The following is a 19,474-nucleotide window of genomic DNA, read 5'->3' on the forward strand; positions in this document are numbered from 1 at the left end:
GCTTTCAAGTGTTGTAAGAAGCTATAGCCCGTAACGTAGGTATTGCCAATTTCAGCAACCTGATACTACTAAATATAATCCCGATAATTTTAGGTATAGTCAGCAAATATTTTCTTTTTACAAATGTACTTTAAACTCAAATAATATATTTATTAAAAAAATGGATTAAATGTCAAAAACTACGACGCATTCGTAAATTTATGCGTTAGATCTGAGAAGAATGGCGGAAACACTCAACGGTCATCTTTTTTTTTTAAATAAAATTTATTATCTATGAAGAAATAGCATCCGAGGGGGGCCATCGATTCATTCCCAATCTAGTAGTATGATTAAGAAACACATTTATGCAATAACCTTTTTTTTTCACTAATTATTTTCAGCATTTATCACAGGAGTGTTCCGAAGTGCTGTTTCAACTGATTCCTGCAGCCAAATTCCACCTTCGCACGACACACCACAAATTAGGATATCATCCCCACCATCTGGATGTGTGGCGGTCCTCCACAGTGCGATTTTCAAGGAGCTTTCTTACAGGCAAAAACAAAGCTGTGGAATGAGTTTCCTTGTTCGGTGTTTCCGGACGATACGACATGGGAACCTACAAAAAAGCGCGTACACCTTCCTTAAAGCCGGCCACGCTCCAGTGAATCCTCTAATGTTGCAAGAGAATATGGGCGGTGGTGATCACTTAACACCAGGTGACCCGTGCGCTTATTTGTCCTCCTTTTCCATACAAAAAAACCTTTACCATACAAACGTTTTAATAACAGTTCTTTTCAATTCCTTATGTTTAAGAAAAAAGCATCCCACATTAGAGTTATCACAGTGTCTGTGAGTAAACTCCCTCAAATTCAGAGCGTTTTCATATCTAGGGCAGACCACGCAGCCCCGTCGAAATATCCACTCTGTATAACAAATACGAAATTCGCTGTAGCGTCTCGCCGCAAATTCTTAGCTCCCGTTTCGTTTCTCATATAGTGCGACATTGTCTTGATGGCCCTACTTCTCACGCCTCAGGGACGCTGAACTAAAGACCTATTACATGTAAGTATTTACATGTTGGCTGGTTCAGCAACATGTTATAACCAACATATTATAGTATGTGTTGTGGGGCGTTGTTTATGCTCTTACAACATGATCCCAGAAAATGTTTAAAACAAATTATTGCGAAATTCAGAAGAATTGTTAAAATTTTTTTGAAATATAAATGACTTTATGAAACTACAGATTGGGATCTCAGGCTCATAAATCACAGATTTTTTTGTATGATTTTACATTGTCACCATATTTTTATATAAAAAAAGTAGCCCGCTAAGTTTATTTTATTTAATCATTTTTTTTGGGCATTGAAACCGATTATTCGCCGTAGACATCAACAACAGAGAAGCGACATCTATTGACAATTGTTATAAACGATAACCGTCCTAACCGATCGTACAGAAAATAGCATCCAGTCATTTTATTCGGTTCCACTGATTCCTATAGATGGCGCTGAAACGAAATGGCAAATTTTAATTATTATAAGATGATGAATATGCCGTATTAAATAATATTTATTTAATCGAAGTATTTATTTATTTTGAATGGAGGATGTCGAAGTTTTCTTAATAAAGGTCCTGTGTAGATTTTTCAAGCCGTGTAAGGGCTTGCGTTATGATTGTGAAAATTGGTTTGAAAATATAGCTAAGTTTACGAATTTTTTAACCGTTTTCAAAAAAGATTCTCAATTCGTCGGTATGTTTTTTTATTATGTTTGTTACCTCAGAACTTTCGACTGGGTGAACCAATTTGGATAATTTTTATGGAATAGGATGACAAACGAGCGTACGGGTCACCTGTTGTTAAGTGATCACCGCCGCCCACAATCACTTGCAACACCAGAGGAATCACAGGAGCGTTGCCGGCCTTTAAGGAAGGTGTACATGCTTTTTTTGAAGGTACCCATGTCGTATCGTCCCGGAAACACCGCACAAGGAAGTTCATTCCACAGCTTTGTAGTACGTGGAAGAAAGCTCCTTGAATACCGCACTGTGGAGGACCGCCCACATCCAGATGGTGAAGATGATTACCTAACTTGTGGCGTGTCGTGCGAAGGTAGAATTCGGCGGCAGGAATCAAGTTAAACAGCTCTTCGGAACACTCCCCGTGATAAATGCGGTAGAAGACACACAATGAAGTGACGATTTGAATTAGAATTAGATTAATTAGTTAGATTGCATAAAAATTCGCAATTATTTTTATAATTTTTAGGGCATATTATATCTATTGTTTTGTAATATTGTTTTGAAGTCGGTTGTTTTTTTGTTAAAGTTTTTTTTATATAGAATTGAGAATGGTGAAACCAAACTGGCATGCAAAATAAATGTTTAATAAGTATGTAAAACAGGGACCTGTCTTGTAGGTCTACCCTAAAGATCTATAGATCGTATTAAAACTTTGCTAAGACTTTACTCACGTAAAGTTTAAATGGGTGTGATAAAAACGCGAACTTCACATTGCGCTGTCAATGCTAAGCTTTCAATCAGCTAAGTTTAACCTAAGTAAAGTCTGAGCAAAGTCTAAGTACACTCTAATAGATATCAGCCTTAGTGTGCCAGTACAACTCGCGCTTGACTGCTTATTTATTGTGAAAAAGAAAACATCAACATTTCAATTTATTTAACCCTGAATGAGTTTTGAATCTCATTCACCCGGCTACTAGCAATTCAATCGAGGAATTATAATAAAAGACTGGAGTCTAATTAAAAACGTAGCGAGTGCCTTGAGTTAATTAATCGTGATTATAAAAGTCCGTTTTTATATTTCTTAGGATTTATCTTAATAGGTTCAAGTGCATTAATTGTACCTACAATATCAAAATCTTTTATATTGTGTGCATGCTGTAAAGTACTCTCGTATTTCGTATGAGTATTAAATTTATTTGTTACTAGCTGACCCAGCAAACGTTGTATTGCCGATATTAAAATCGCGATACAAAAGTAACTGTTGACTAGAGAACGTAGATGGGTGAAAATTTAATCAAGCAAATTTAAAAAAAATGTCAAAAATTAAAAGAAAAATTTGGCGTGGACCACCCTTAACATTCAGGGGGGTGAAAAATAGATGTTGTCCGATTCTCAGACCTACCCAATATGCACTCAAAATTTCATGAGAATTGGTCAAGCCGATTCGAAGGAGTTTAACTACAAACACCGCGACATGAGAATTTTATATAGTAGATTAGATTAACAAAAATACACCAACTTGTTATCTACTGGTATAAGCATTCTTTATATGCATAAAATTAGGTTCTTGCCACTATTCATTATGGAGAATTTGTTAAAACCAATAAAGAATTTTATTATTATTATTCTCTTTATTACAATTTCATCTTATTTTATACATTTATTTATATAACATATTTATAAAAAAAAACATTATTACTAATGCAAATATAATAAATTATTATTTATATATTTATATATATATATATCACACATCCAGATGTATATATATATATATACATCTGGATGTGTGACGTTCCTTCACCATGCAATTTTCAAGGAACTTTCTTCCACGTACCACGAAGCTGTGGAATGAGTTTCCTTGTGCGGTGTTTCCGGGATGATATAACTTGGGTACTTTAAAAAAGGCGCGTGCACCTTCATTTAAGGTCGGCAACGCTCCTGCGATTCCTCTGGTGTTGCAGGAGATTGTGGGCGGCGGTGATTACTTAACATCAGGTGACCCGCTTGCCCGGATCTCCTCGTCTTCCATACAAATAACTTTTAGCCGAGGTATGGTTGTGATAGGAATTGTTAGAATTAAACTCTTGTTCTTAATGCGTCTTCTACCGCATTTATCACGGGCAGTGTTCCGAGCTGTTTTACCTAATACCTGTCGCCGAATTTCATCTTCGCACGATCCGCCACAAATTAGGATATCATCCCCACCATCAGGATGTGTGGCGGTTCCACGTATTACAAAGCTGTAGAATGAGCTTCCTTGTGCGGTGTTTCCGGGATGATACGACATGGGTACTTTAAAAAAAGCGCGTACCCCTTCATTAAAGACCGGCAACGCTCCTGTGATACCTCTGGTGTTGCAGGAGAGTGGGGTCATCGGTGATTACTTAAAGGTAAATCAGGTAACCTGTGGGCTCGTTTGTAATCCTGTTTCCGTAAAAAAAAGAGCTAAATGTACTTGTTGCATTTTCTATGAATAAGTATAGTCGTGCATCTTTACAGAGCCCGAGTAACTCGATGTTATATGGTCAGATAGTGGGTGTTAAGGGATGTCACGGCGCATGCGTGTTGAACACTCGGTCGATTTCTGTGACCGTGAACAGAACACGCGTTCGTCACGTGGCCCCCTGCATTTCAGTCTAGACTTATGACAGGGTGACGTCATACAATACAAACGAACATACACCGCGTGTAAGGTGACGATTACATGGGGGCGCTTTTGGACTTGTTGTTATTTATTTATTTATCTTTGAAGTTACACTTCTTTAATCGCGTTATGAAAAATTGATGAGAGTGAAATTTTAAGATGCGCGCGCATCACTGTAACACAAAAGTAACAGGGTGGAGTTGGTTCCTAAAATTTTCTGACGTTTGCGTCATTCGTTATTATTTTTTAGTTTCTTCGTCCATTATAAGCACAGGTAAAGGGTACAAGCCCATACAGCCGTATTCATTATTTAGTAATTTTCCAATTTTTTTTTCTAAAAACGTAGAATTGCACGACGAAATAAATCAATTTAATGATTTTTGCTTTGCGTGCATACAAAAGTACAAACACACTTTTTTATTTATTTATGTAGAGGAAACAAACAGTATTAAAATAATAGATATTTATAGAACTTAAAACTAACACTTTCACCAGAGAAGTGTCCAAAAATTATACAACACTTTTAGTTAAAAGGTAACTATGGATATCGATATTAACCGCAAATCAAATAAGTTATACAAAACAGTAAAGTAATAAGTACCTACTAAGCTATATACGAGGGGCGGTCAAAAAGTTCGCGGAATGGCGGGGTTGGCGGGGGTGAGGTCGCTCCTCCAGGTAGCCGCTACTTGAGTAACTCATAATTACTATATATGCCAATTTCTAGCCTAATTGGGTCATTAGCTTTCGAGTTACAAACGAGTGAACAAGTAAATCGGGAACAAACTAGCCACTATGGAGAAAATTGAACATCGCGCCGTCGTAAAGTTCCTCACCAAACAAGGAAAAACGCCTCAAACTATTTTGCAAGAGATGTTAGCTGTTTACGGAGACTCTGCTCCTGGTAAAACCATGATTTACAAATGGCACGGCCTTTTCAAGCAAGGAAGGGAGTCAATTGAAGATGATCCTCGACCTGGACGGCCCATTGAGGCCACTACGCCGGAAATCATTGAAAAAGTTGAAAAACTTGTATTGGAAGACGGAAGGTTGAAGAAGAAACAACTTGCAGCATCAGTTGGAGTATCAGAAACCACAATTTTAAATATTCTTCATCAACATCTTGGCATGAGTAAAGTGTGTTCAAGGTGGGTCCCGAGAATGCTCACGCCGCTGCAAAAACGTGAGCGCGTCAACTGTTCCCGCGAGTATTTGGACCGCTGTGGAGAAGTTAGGGAAGAAATTATGGCCCGAATTGTAACCGGTGATGAAACTTGGGTTCACCACTATGAGCCTGAGTCAAAGCAGGAGTCGATGCAGTGGCACAAAAAAGGCACACCACCCCCAAAAAAATTTAAAGTGTCGCAATCGGCCGGAAAGATCATGGCGACTATTTTTTGGGATACTGAAGGTATTCTTTTGATCGATTATAAAGAACGTGGTGTTTCTATAACGGGAGAGTACTACGCTTCCCTATTGGACCGATTAAAAGAAGCTATTAAAGAAAAAAGAAGAGGAAAACTGACAAAAGGTGTACTCCTTTTGCACGACAACGCGCCCGTTCACACGAGTCATGTTGCGACGGCTGCCATTCATCGATGCGGTTTTGAACAACTACGCCATCCACCCTACAGTCCAGACCTGGCCCCTAGCGATTTTTATTTATTCCCAAAGATGAAGAAAGAGCTGCGTGGAAAAAAATTTAGAGACGATGATGAAGTCAAGTCGGCGATTTCGGCGTATTTTGACGCCCAAGACAAAACCTATTTTTTCGACGGTATTAATAAGTTATATGCCAGATCCCAAAAATGTATTCGTGTTAAGGGGGAATATATTGAAAAGGAAAAATAACATAATGTATCATTTCATCTTTTTTCCCAGTCATTCCGCGAACTTTTTGACCTCCCCTCGTAAGTTACAACACGACTACAAACTTATTACACAATACTACAAACTGTCTTATATTATCTTCTGAATAAAACTGGAGGGATTAAATATATTTGAAGAGCTACGATAGAAGCTATAGCTTAAGTATTAATTCCATCTTCGCACGACACGCCACAAGTTAGGATATCATCCCCACCATCTGGATGTGTGGCGGTCCTCCACAGTGCGGTTTTCAAGGAACTTTCTTCCACGTACTACAAAGCTGTGGAATGAGCTTCCATGTGCGGTGTTTCCGGGACGATACGACATGGGTACCTTCAAAAAAAGCGCGTACACCCTCCTTAAAGGCCGGCAACGCTCTTGTGATTCCTCTGGTGTTGCAAGAGATTGTGGGCGGCGGTGATCATTTAACAACAGGTAACCCGTACGCTCGTTTGTCCTCCTATTCCATAAAAAAAAAACTTTGCATATTAAAATGAAATATAATACATTTGACCCTTAAAATATTTATTTTTTATTTTATTCTAGGACCGTTGAATCTCAGCGTTAGCCCCGGTTCAATCCTCGCCCACAACCTACCAATGTGTATAATAAGGTTTTGTACACTTAATATAATATATCATAAGGTCGATATTTTTTTTTAGGAAGAGTAACACAAACAAGCACCCTTTGTCTTACAACATCACAGGAATCACAGGAGCTATCAAAGGAAGGTGTACACGCTTTTTTTTTGAAGGTACCCATGTCGTTATGTCACGGTAACACCGCACAAGGAGACCCATTCCACAGCTTTTGATTGATTGATTCCTCTGGTATTAAAGGAGGAGGAGGGGAGTGGCAAAGTCTATGTGACTTAACTGATATTTCGGTACTGCTAAAGTTATGTCACGGACTAGTAAAAAAAGAAGGACTCCGCGCCGTGATATAAGCAAGTGATGCACCTTTATGCCAGTGTGTGGAATTTACTACCAGTTACAAAAATTTTTATCACCTTAAATAATCATATATAATCCACAAATACTTTTATAGTATCGTTTTTACACTTTTTCACAACGCACGATGGCATTTTTAAAATTAATTTATTGCGACGCAAACTGATCTGTCACAGACGATGGCAAATCTCATCATGGCGGCCGATCGGCTTGTTTTAGTGTAAGTGTGCGCGTGGGGCTATGTATTTACACGTTTACCGGCTTGTTTTGGTGACACGGAGTCCTTCTTTTTTTACTTAGTCCGTGTGTTATGATTACATTGTTACATATATACCGCAATTTTATAGTCATATTAATAACAGTAAATTACTTCATGGTAAGAGATCGGTGAAATGGAACACTTTCTAGTTCGTTTCGTTTGCGTAATGCAATGCATAATTGGAGAAATTTTGTAGATTGTATGCTCTAATGAGTTGGTTAACAGGAAATTGAGTATCTGTGCTCATGACTGCCTTTGTCGATGTTTCAACAAGGTCCATTCAGTATTTTAACTTAATTTCTATTGTTTTATGGAGCATGGAAGCAAATAATCGAATAACATCGACGATAGTTACACGGTAGATAATATTATTAATAAATAATAGTTAAAAAAACTAAAAAGCACGCTTTATATAAAATTCAATAATAATATCTTAAAAAGCACCCCACGCTTTTTTTACAATAAAATATATTTTTTTACACTATTTTCAATTTAAATTTATTTTCTATTTTTTAGTTGAATTATATATAAAGCGTGCTTTTTAGTTTTTTTTTAACTATTATTTATTTTTCATTTTTTAGTTAAATTTTCTATAAAAGCGTATTTTTAAAACTATAAAGTACTTTAACATCAATTCCTGCCTTATCGACTATAGATGAAAATTATATAAATTAACAAAAACCAAATTTTGCAAATTGAAAAATTGAATAATTTTATAAAATTAGTGTAATGTCATCGGTCCTCGATAAATCAACAAAGTTTGAACGAAATCTAGCCGTTTAAAGTGGGTCAAAATCGCGCCCAAAGAAGTCGGTTACAAACATACAGGTGAAGCTAATATAAAGCGTATAAAAAAACAATGTACCTAATACCAAAAAAAAGTGTCTGTAAGTCTGTCACATGTGTCACTGACATATAGTTCATAATATAAGAAATAACTGATGTAAAAATACATTTTACTATTGTATATTACAATACTACATTAATTTGTAGTGAAAACCCCCACCAGTATACACGGGTTGATTTTATAGTGTTACTAGTAATATTTCACCAGCTTTGGTTTGCTCAGGATTTCGGCTAGATTATGGGTACCACAACGGCGCCTTTTTCTGCCGTGAAGCAGTAATGTCTAAGCATTATTGTGTTTCGGTCTGAAGGGCGCCGTAGCTAGTGAAATTATTGGGCATATGAGTGAAACACATCTTATGTATCAAGGTGACGAGCGCAATTATTGTAGTACCGCTAATTTTTTTTTAGAAATCTTGAGTGGCACTGCATTGTAATGAGCAGGGCGTATCAATTACCATCAGCTGAACCTCCTGCTCGCCTCGTCCCTTATCGTCATAAAAAAATCATACATGAAAAAGAAAGGTTAACAATAATTATTAAAGTAATACTACATACATTAAGAAGACAGAAATACATTTCATTACCAAGAGAAAGTAAGCAAATACAATGTTTTTATGCTTGTCATAACTATAATTATTAACGTATTTTAGTCGTATAAATACATTAAAATACAAAGACAAATACAAAAATACATTTATTTAAGGTAATAATAATAATATAATATTGACACACTTTTTACACAAATTATCTTGCCCCAAGTTAAGCATATATAGGTAATGAATTAGGGTTCTGCAAAAGCTTTGCAATTTTAAGCAAAATACGGTTTCTTAAGACTTATTCTAGTATTCAAAGTCAAATTAAGTTTATTCAATTAGGCTTAAACTGAGCGCTTTTTGATTTGTCATTAATATTTTAGTGATTTAAATTACTGAATGTACTATATGTTCGGAAAAGTAGAGCTCGTGAGAAGAACTTACAAGAAACTCAACGGCCAGTTTTTTCAATCAAATATAGTATTTTACAATGGCTGTAATATACAATATAACAAATTAGTTGGTAAGGTGCTACATCCAATATATGAATCGTGTTTAAATAATAAAGAATTAACTGTATATATATAAATTATCGTATATTGGATGCAACAATCTTTAGAGCTTGAATTCATTGTTTGTGTAAGGATGCTTCGTGAACATGATGGTATATATATATTGTTAAACATTTATTGAGATAAGTGAAAGTGCAAGATTCTACTTGCATATATCTATCTCATTATAGATGCAAAGCTATCTAGGAGGCGGGGTCACCGATCTGTCACGTGTCATTTCCTTCTTTCACCTATTCAGATCCATTCGTAAGTCATTTTAAAAATAAAAAATAGTTATTAAATTATTAAAACTTTCGTGATTCATTATTAAATTATTTATTCATATGGCTTTACTCACTTTTTTGTCGGTGTCGGTACCGACTAGCTTCGGACCATTCCGGAGGTCCTTCTTCAGGGTGAGTGTGGTGGGTTCGCGATAACGTCCCACCTCTTACTGCGGACTTGGGCTCGTAGTGCGCGGCTGGACAGGGCTGGGGGCGATCGACAAAAACGTGAGTAAAGCCGTATTAAAAAATAGTAGTTAAAAAAAAACTAACAAACACGCTTTTTATAGAAAACCGTACTAAAAAATAGAAAATTTGTTGTGAAATTTTCAAATTAACATCAATTCCTGCCTTAGACTACAAATATCTTATTTTTGCAAATTGAAAAATGGAATAAATTGTCATTGGTCCTCGATAAATCTACGAAGTTTGAACGATATCTGGCCGTTAAAAGTAATAATCTAATCGCGCCCAAATGAGTCGGTTACAAACAAACATACATGTAGGTGAAGCACATAAAAATTGTGTAATAATGATCGGATTTGAATAGGTGCCATTGGCGGCTGCGTTTTCTTTTTTGGAAGAAGACGACAAACGAGTGTACGGGTCATCTGATGTTAAACCGCCACATTCTAAGTAAGTAAGGGTTATATTTCACCATCAAAATATATACAGCTCTATAGAGAGTTACTCACCTGGTGTTTGTGTGGTGAATTGACCAGCTCGGACGGGTCATGACTCTGGTGCCTACTTTGGTAGCTTACGAACACCACGATAGCAGGACCGCTCAGAATTTTCGGATTTTTCTATAATCTTGAGTTGCATTTCTTTGTAATGGTCAGGGCGTATCAATTATCATCGGATGAACGTCCTGCTCGCCTCGTCCCTCATTGTCATAAAAAACATAGGATGAAAAAGAAAGTTTAACAATAATTATTAAAGTAATACATACATTAAGAAGACAGAAATACAAAAGTTTTCATTACAAAGAGAAAGTAAGAAGATAAATAGTAGTTAAAAGAACTAAAATACACGGTGGTAGTGCCTTGTTTAGTAGCATACGAACACCACGATATCAGGACTGGTTGTGCCTTTATAGCGTCACAGTGAATGATAGCACTTACAGTAGAAAGCGAACCCAACACCAAAGGAGTAACAGAAAGAAAAGTGTAAGCGCTTTTTTTGAGGTACCTCGTTGGTATAGTCCTGGAAACACCGCACAAGTAAACTCATTCCATAGATTGGTTATGCGTAGAATAAAGTTCCTTAAAGACTGCCTTGTAGAGAAACGCCACGTATCCAGATGGTGGGGATGAAAACGTAGTTAGTGCGTACTCGGCTATTGGTACATAGTGTTATTGCTTGCAAATTGTTGACCATTATTCGTTAAGTTGTTTAGCATGCCATCAATAATTGCCGCTTGTAACCCATTTATTTGCTGATGCAGAAACGCAATTAAGTACTTTCAAGGCGTTGTACTAAATGGCGATTTGTTGTATAGTTATTGTGAGACCTGCCCTTACTAGACTTTCTTACTAAATCCCACTCCGGATACGGAAATAACTTTATATAAAGATGCCATTGATGAGGGGCAGTATGTGCAGGATGCATTCACCAATTGGCAGGAACACGATTTTTGGACATGGTGTATGATTTTGTAAATTGACATCCTGTGTTTGTGGAACTGAAACAAATATAGCAAATAAGGGTAAAAAGGGTCAATTAATAGCACGTCGCAACCTTAGTCTGTGAATATCATCAGAAGGTATGAAGTACAGTTCCGACAGAAAACTGTTAGGCGAGCTCTGTTTTCGTTGGACGTCAGGAAGTCGAGCGGGCCGGATGGCATTTCTCCAATCGTGCTTAGAATGTGTGCCCCTGAGTTGACGCCGGTGCTAACGCGTTTATTCCGGCACTCTTATTCAAAAGGCGAAGTCCCTGATTCATGGAAGTCAGCCCTTGTCCATCCGATCCCAAAAAAAGGAGACAGTTCGGATCCGGCAAACTACAGGCCTATTGCTATTACCTCCCTACTCTCCAAAATCATGGAGAGCATAATTAACCGCCAGCTCTTGGTATACCTTGAGGGTCACCAGTTGATCAACGACCGGCAGTACGGCTTTCGCCATGGTCGGTCGACTGGCGATCTTCTGGTATACCTAACACATAGATGGGCGGCGGCTATTGAAAGCAAGGGGGAAGGCCTGGCAGTTGGTCTGGATATAGCGAAGGCCTTTGATCGTGTATGGCACAAGGCGCTCCTCGCAAAACTTCCATCATTTGGGCTTCCCGAGAGCTTATGCAAGTGGACCTCCAGCTTCCTCACTGGGCGCAGCATACAGGTCGTTATCGACGGTTATTGCTCGAATCCCAAGCCCGTGAACGCTGGAGTGCCCCAAGGCTGTGTGCTATCTCCCACGCTGTTTCTTCTGCATATCAATGATATGTTGGACACCGCCAACGTGCATTGCTATGCAGACGACAGCACTGGTGATGCCGTATACACGGGCCATGCAGGTCTCTCTCGGGAAAACGTTGGCCAGTGCCGGGAGAAACTTGTGTCTTCTATCGAGTCCTCTCTCGAGAAGGTCGCGGAATGGGGTAAGTTGAACCTTGTCCAATTTAACCCCCAGAAGACTCAAGTTTGCGCGTTTACCACTAAAAAACCCCATTTGCCGTATCACCGCTCTTCGAGAACACTTCCCTTAAAGCCTCGCCTAGTATCGGAATACTGGGTCTCGAAATCTCGAGCAATTGCCAATTCCGTGGCCATCTGGAGGGCAAAGCCAAACTGGCTTCAAAGAAACTGGGCGTCATAAATAGAGCACGGCAATACTTCAAGCCGGCCCACATTCTAGCGCTCTACAAAGCACAGGTCCGGCCTCACATGGAGTATTGCTGTCATCTCTGGTCTGGCGCACCCCAGTATCAGCTCGATCCATTTGACCGCGTGCAACGCAGAGCAGCTCGAATTGTCGGGGACCCAGTACTCTGTGAACGGCTGGATCACTTGGCGTTGCGGAGAGACGTCGCTTCATTGTGTGTCTTCTACCGCATTTATCATGGGGAGTGTTCCGAAGAGCTGTTCAACCTGATTCCTGCCGCCGAATTTCACCTTCGCACGACACGCCACAAGTTAAGATATCATCCCCACCATCTGGATGTGTGGTCCTCCACAGTGCGGTTTTCAAGGAGCTTTCTTCCTCGTACCACGAAGCTGTGGAATGAGCTTCCTTGTGCGGTGTTTCCGGGACGATACGACATGGGTACCTTCAAGAAAAGCGCGTACACCTTCCTTAAAGGCCGGCAACGCTCTTGTGATTCCTCTGGTGTTGCAGGAGAGTGTGGGCGGCGGTGATCACTTAACACCAGGTGACCCGTACGCCCGTTTGTCCTCCTATTCCATAAAAAAAAAAAGGTAGCTTGATGATAAAATAAACTCCTGATGGCTACGTGTTTCTTGTGCCTGTTTTTCTCAGGTCTGAGGCATACTATTTCGAATGAGTGGTAGTTTTTGACTATCAATAAGTGACATCATATCATCATTTTGATAAAATTTTTGAATTTGAATTGTGTCTTCTACCGCAACTATCACTGGAAGTGTTCCGGTGAGATGCTCGACCTGATTCCGAACTTGCCGGCCAATTCGAAGCCGCACAACCCGCCGCAAACTTATTTCACCCTGGATGTGTTTCATTTCTGTTTCAAATGAATTTCAGCATTGCGAAGCCTCGTTGCACATGATAATCCGTCCCTTTTTTTGTCGTGAAGCATTATTGTGTTGCAGTGAGAAGGTCGCCGTAGCCAGTTAAGTTACTGGGCATAATTTGACTTAACATCTGTTTTTATGGAAAAGGAGGGGAGATGGTGGGGATGATATCCTTAAGTGCCTCTTCGCCACGAAAGTGATTTAGCCGTTCACAGAGCACTGGGTCCACGACAATTCGGATTGATGTCCAATTGCGATGTCCCTCAGAATTTTTGGTCAATACGTTATCATCATCAGCTGAATTTCTTGCTGGTCTCGTTTTTGTCGTCAAGAAAACGTTCTTCCATGTACATCCAAAGTATGGAATGAGCTTCCTTGATTCCACTTCATTGTATCCAGGTTGAGACATGTGTATCTTCAAAAAACTATTAGTCAAGATAGTATTCGGTGACCACTTACCATCAAGTGACAAGTACTCTCGTCCGTTGATGATTGGTTAGAAAAATTGTGGAGAGATAATTCATATGCGATCTAAGATTAAAAATAAAGACAAAAATAAAATTAGAAAAACAAAATTTTATGAACGTTGCGGGATTCGAACCCACGACCTCCGGTGTTCCGTGCCGGTGCTCTAACCAACTGAGCTAACCGTTCGAGTACCGCCTCGTTATAAAATTCTGTTTGCTTTGTTCATCTCTCAGGTTGTGGCTTCATCTACAGGATCTACTTTACAGTTGATAACCTGCTCAACCCCAATATTTGCATATTAGGAAATTGACTTGAGATGTCGCTCTTGTTTTGTTCTTGTTTTTTGTTTTTCGAATTTTATTTGTGTATTAATCCTAGAAGTGAGGGTTATCACTTTAAAAACATAATATATTGTTAATAAACACAAACTTAACTGAAGCAACAGTGTTATATTATGCTGTTATCAGCAGCCTCTGGCAATAGTCCTTACATTAATTGGGGTCGAAAGTGAAGCGATTGGCGGCGAGGACCGGTGACGTCGTGGTCTAGACACGATACGAGTACGTTTCCACCAAACAATTGTGACTTAGTTGTACGTGAACGCTTGTTGTCGAAAGTAAAGTGTAATACACCGCTAGTGTAAAAACTGTTAGGACTGATAACTCCAGCATAAATCCGAAAATAATTCATTACACGTCTCCGCAGTCAGTAGTAAACTCCTCTCTAGGTACTGTCTAATGCTGATCGCAAAATGTAACACATAACTCTTAGATAATTTATACGTCTAGATAGTCTCTTGCTGTTAGACAACCGATATAAAACAGGCCAGGAATACGCTACGTCTTTCACTCGTGATTTGTATGACTTTTTGCCGATGTTTTCACAACTGTCATAGTCTACCTAGACGTATTAATGATTTAAGACATAACTATACCTTATTATAGAGATTGCCCTGAATGTTTGAATTTTTATCGTGAGCAGGAAAATACTTACTTACGTAGTGAGGTCGAATGCTTACTAGCAGGGCTCGTAAGTTTGAGGCCGACGTCTCATTACTTCATTTAAATAAACATAACAAAATAAAAATAACATTTAATTTCTTTAGATGTAAAAAATACGTAGAATGAAAATTAACCTCTTATTACGATTATTTACTCACAAAAATCGCTAAGTCGAATAGCTCCACGAGTTTAACTCTTCCGAGGTGTTGGTAAAATCTGTGAAAGTCACAAGTGATTTTTTGACCTAATTGAATAGATGCATATATGAATTTTCTTTTTTTCATTGCCCTAACGTAACATATAAACAGTACCTACTTGTCTGTAGGTTACTGCAAGGTGGTTTTGACCTAAATGTGTTACTATTTCGGTGTTATTGTTTATCGATATTTGTGGCAATAACATCTCGTGGCCACAGCCCCCCTGTTCTCTATGTCGGTCCGCCCGCGCGCCGTACTGCGACCGCCACCCGCTCGTACGGAGCTGTCAAATCGCCTCCGACGGGCAACCAATTCGAACGCACGCCGCGTTGCGCTCGTCCGCGATTAATTCCCACAGCCGTGTGTTTATTTGTTATACATGACGTGTGCACCATAACCCGAGGAGATGAACGGCAGTGCAACCACGACGGTCAACGGTGGCGCCATTAACGGCACTAATGGAAATATCAATGGAAACATCAACGGGATCACCGCTCCGCGCACGGCAACTCTTGGTACTCCCACCAGCTACGGGTATGCGTCAACTGGATCACTGTTGGGCAGGGGCGGTTCAGCCAGGCCGGTGCCGCCTCCGACGCTACCCAAGTACAGTGGATCGTTCAGCGCCGGCAGCAACACTGGACTAAGAGAGAGAGACAGAGAAGGTACCGGCGGCTCGCATCGACTGGCCAGTCTGGAGCGCCTGGCACTGCGGCAACGTATTATTGAGCAAAATGCTAATAATCAGGTGGTGGCCGCGGCTCCGCTCAATGCTGCCTCGACGAACGGAGTTCCCACCTCTGCCACGGTCACCCTCACAGACACAGCCACAGTAAGTCCCCTTTCGCCGTACATCTTACGCACCCTCACTACGGCGCCCCTATTTGAAGGGGAGTCGCGTTATTTCAGTCGACCTTACCCTCTACAACTCACCTTGTACACTAAAAACCTATAATTGTGCTATCATACGTCAACATTTTAGTCGAATTAGTTTACACGAGCCTCAAATGCAACAATAATGAATTGATTTTCGTAGCCGATAGAATGTATTGATACAAGCTGCAACAAAGCGAACAGAATGTCTTCATCATGACTCACACTGTAAACAAATCACTTCTGATATATATTTGCTTTTTAATGGGTCTATAATGAATGAAGTAGCCATTTATGTTTAGAAATTAACAATAATCAATATAAATGAGTATTCATTAAGTTTTGTTCGCGGTATTTTGATTCCACTACCATTCGTATTAGTCATTATTAAAATCTTCCAGATTTACATTGATTCATATTTACATTCACAACAAAAAGCATCGCTTTCAACGCTTTAAATTATTTTACATAATACAACGACCGAGATTGTTCCGCTGCGAAATAAAAGTTATTGAGTTCAAGTATCGTCGAGTCGAATGGTTTTGTGTTTTTTTGTACGTTTTCTTCGGATGTGTACTCTTTATTCCCACGCAAGTTCCTTATGTGATAGGACTGGTCTTCTGGTGGAGGAGTGAGCGGGTTGAGTGACCCCCAATGCCTACGGGGTTAAAAATAACCCGTACATTGGCGGCCATTCTGCTCGCATGTGTCGAATTCACTAAAAGACATTAACCGTTTCACGGTCGCTCCATGACCTGAAAATTCATAAAACTCGCAACCAATATGAGGTTGAGTTTCAACTCCTTTTATGATTCTAGTAATTTGCCAATTTAATTAATCTATTGTTATTTTTAATGCTTCTCTAGATACTAGTACAGATGTATAATATTTTAATAATTGTGATCCTTATATCTAGGGGTGAGGTCCTGGTGATCTGTAATACAGGGTCAACCTATTTCAGACACTAGCTCCTCACAACATACCAACTGTTAAAAAATGTAACACTACTGTACTGATTTAGCTTTAAGATCTTTATGAGGAGTAAATAAATAGATTTATTATTATTTTTTCGATCTTTAAATTCATACATAATAGCTTTAAGGGTAAATGTATACACTTCTATAATAAAGTCCCAGCCACTGTTCAGGCATTATCTATAAATAAATTTAAATGTTTTATAAAAAAATGGCTCTGTAAAAAGCTGAATATCTGAATGATCGGACAGCCTGGGACTAGATTGTGATTATTATATAGCGATAGAAATGACTGTACAATATTGTATATTTTTATTGAAAAGAGCGCAAAAAAAAGAATGCTGGGAGTTTCTTGCGCCGCTCCTTCTCTCTCTGAGCGCCATTTGTTTCCGAAGCGGTAGTAGTGTCTGATATATTAGAAATGACATCAAAAAGAATTCTAAAGGAATCAATTTTGAGAAAATAAATGCCTTTTATGCCATATTACAATGTAACATAAATATTAGCGTTTGGACGAATTCAATATAAGGACACCTCTTGTGAATTAACACTTCTCTTCGTCATAACACACCTGCGATACTTTCTTTCCATTATATAATAATAATTAATACATGTAGTTATCGTTCGGATCACGAGTTTAATAAATATTCGATTGTTATGCAACAGATGTCTCAATGTTTATTTAATGATGAATGCACCGTTTATATGTTGTGAGTAATTAAGATGCGCCCTTTCTGAAGCCTCTTGTCTCCAATCTGAATCCTTATCAACCGTGTTATCAGCGGAAATAGCAGAATACTTAGTAATATTATGAAGATCTTGAGTAATGCCATATTTAACAAAACGGCTCTCAAGATTTTTTACCAAGCAAAAGCGGTTAGGGCACGTTCTCTTCTTGCAGTTATCAATCGCATTCAGGAAAGGCTTAAACGTCCGGAGGTGATTATTAATTTTGAACCTTATTATTAGCGCGGTAAGATCGCGTTAGCAATAGCTTTCTGTCGGTTTAAATTCTTAAGTGCGACTGTCCTTGCTTTTGTGTGCTTGTTGGGTATTAGTGTGACGGACCCGGGATCCTTTTACGTCCACGTATTATATATATATAGCTAGCTACAATTAACTTATACCTGAGTTGACTTATTATAAAGTTTCATACGCGTGCAGGCTATTCAGATAGCCAGAGTTATGGTTCGTTTAAACACTGCAATTAAATTGTTTGTTTGAGTAAAATCTGTGGTAGTTGTGAAAGTTGCTTCTTGAAATGTTTGTGTATGTGTAAGGGCGGACGGGTATAAAACATAGACTCGATAAACATCTGTTGATTCCGTTCCGTGTGATAGGGCCCCGCTTGCCTCGCCCCTACCTACCGGCTTACGGACAGCCGGTAACTTAACCTCAAACTGATACAGACGTGCATCAAGTTATAACAGAGCACTAATTGGTTTAATAGTGATTTTAATAGGATTTGCGCTTGTAATTTTTGTGTAAAACGATACTTTGGCCATAATCGTAGTTTAAAGTAGTTTGTGGAAGTGAATAGCTGCATAAAGACAGTAATTACTTGGTGAAAACGGCTTTACGATGCCTGAGTCGCGATTGTACAATTATTCAAGTCGAGCGGAGTGAGTGTTATTGAGTCGGGACGTTAAGTAGATTTCTGTTGAGTATCTCGTTTTTTGCGTATACGTGACGAGCATGTCGAACCGGGCAGCTAACGGTAACGCGACTACAGACAGACAGACTAGAGTCACTCGGTGTGCCAGCAGCGTCGGTGACAGCGGCCCTGATAAAGGAAAGACGGGATGGACTAGCCCGAGGGATATATGGAGGAACTTATCGCTGCGCAGGAAGGCGGAGGTAAACGAACGTATAATTAGCATCTGTGTATTGTTCTTTCCGTGTTGAATGAATATAGTATATATACATGTAACATGTATAACTATGATTACTTAGTCTGAGATACTTAGACTTAGCTTACGTAAAGCTTCGCTAAGTGCTTAGCATAATCTTTGATTTCGTTTTTATAGTCATTTGACAGCGTAAATAATGCTGAGCTTAAGCTAAGACAGCCCAATGCAAAAGACAAGTTCGCGTTCTATCACTCTCAGCTAATCAAACTTGAATAGTTGCACAATTGAGGAAAATGTATGCTAAGAATTGAATTTTAGAAATTCCTCTAAGAACATATGATGAGGTTGAACGTTTGTGTGAAAGTTCGTCATTTTCAATGTCGGGTTGTAAGACGACAGTAATTTTATATTGCTCCTCCAAGTTAAAAATAATTGTACGTGTAATATAAAAGCGTTTTTTAAAATTATCCCCTAAGAGGGAAAATTAGGGGTTGAAAGCTTATATGGGCAGTTCTTCAAAAGGTTGAGGTACTGTGAAGCCAAGGTCCTAGTAGCTAGTTACTTATTAAGGTGTATTTAAATAGCAGAAAATTGTAAATCTCACCAAAACATTTCTCGTTAAGTTAGTTGCTATGACGTCCAAGTTGATAACTATGTTTATTACGTTATGATATCTCTATTAAACCCACGGTTTAATCATCTGCGCTTTCACCTAGAACGCTCCTGTTATTCCTCT

The 19,474-nt window shown here is 38.9% G+C and overlaps 1 protein-coding gene across 5 annotated transcripts in view; it reads left to right on the forward strand.

The window, feature by feature from the left end:
• LOC126966314 (septin-7) overlaps positions 1-19,474 on the forward strand; it is an 80,800-nt gene that overhangs the window by 11,536 nt on the left and 49,790 nt on the right. Inside the window, exon 1 of one of the 5 annotated variants that reach the window (XM_050810291.1) lies at positions 15,221-15,873. The exons of 1 other annotated variant lie outside the window; for it this stretch is intronic. In XM_050810291.1, coding sequence (XP_050666248.1) covers positions 15,448-15,873 — 426 coding nt within the window. In that variant the 5' untranslated portion in view covers positions 15,221-15,447. Of the gene's footprint in view, positions 1-15,220; positions 15,874-18,048; positions 18,746-19,474 lie in introns of those variants that run through there. 3 more of the 5 variants (XM_050810293.1, XM_050810294.1, XM_050810295.1) reach the window with 3 other exon arrangements.

Source organism: Leptidea sinapis, chromosome 10 (genome assembly GCF_905404315.1).
Source record: "Leptidea sinapis chromosome 10, ilLepSina1.1, whole genome shotgun sequence".
Classification (NCBI taxonomy): Eukaryota; Metazoa; Arthropoda; class Insecta; order Lepidoptera; family Pieridae; genus Leptidea; species Leptidea sinapis.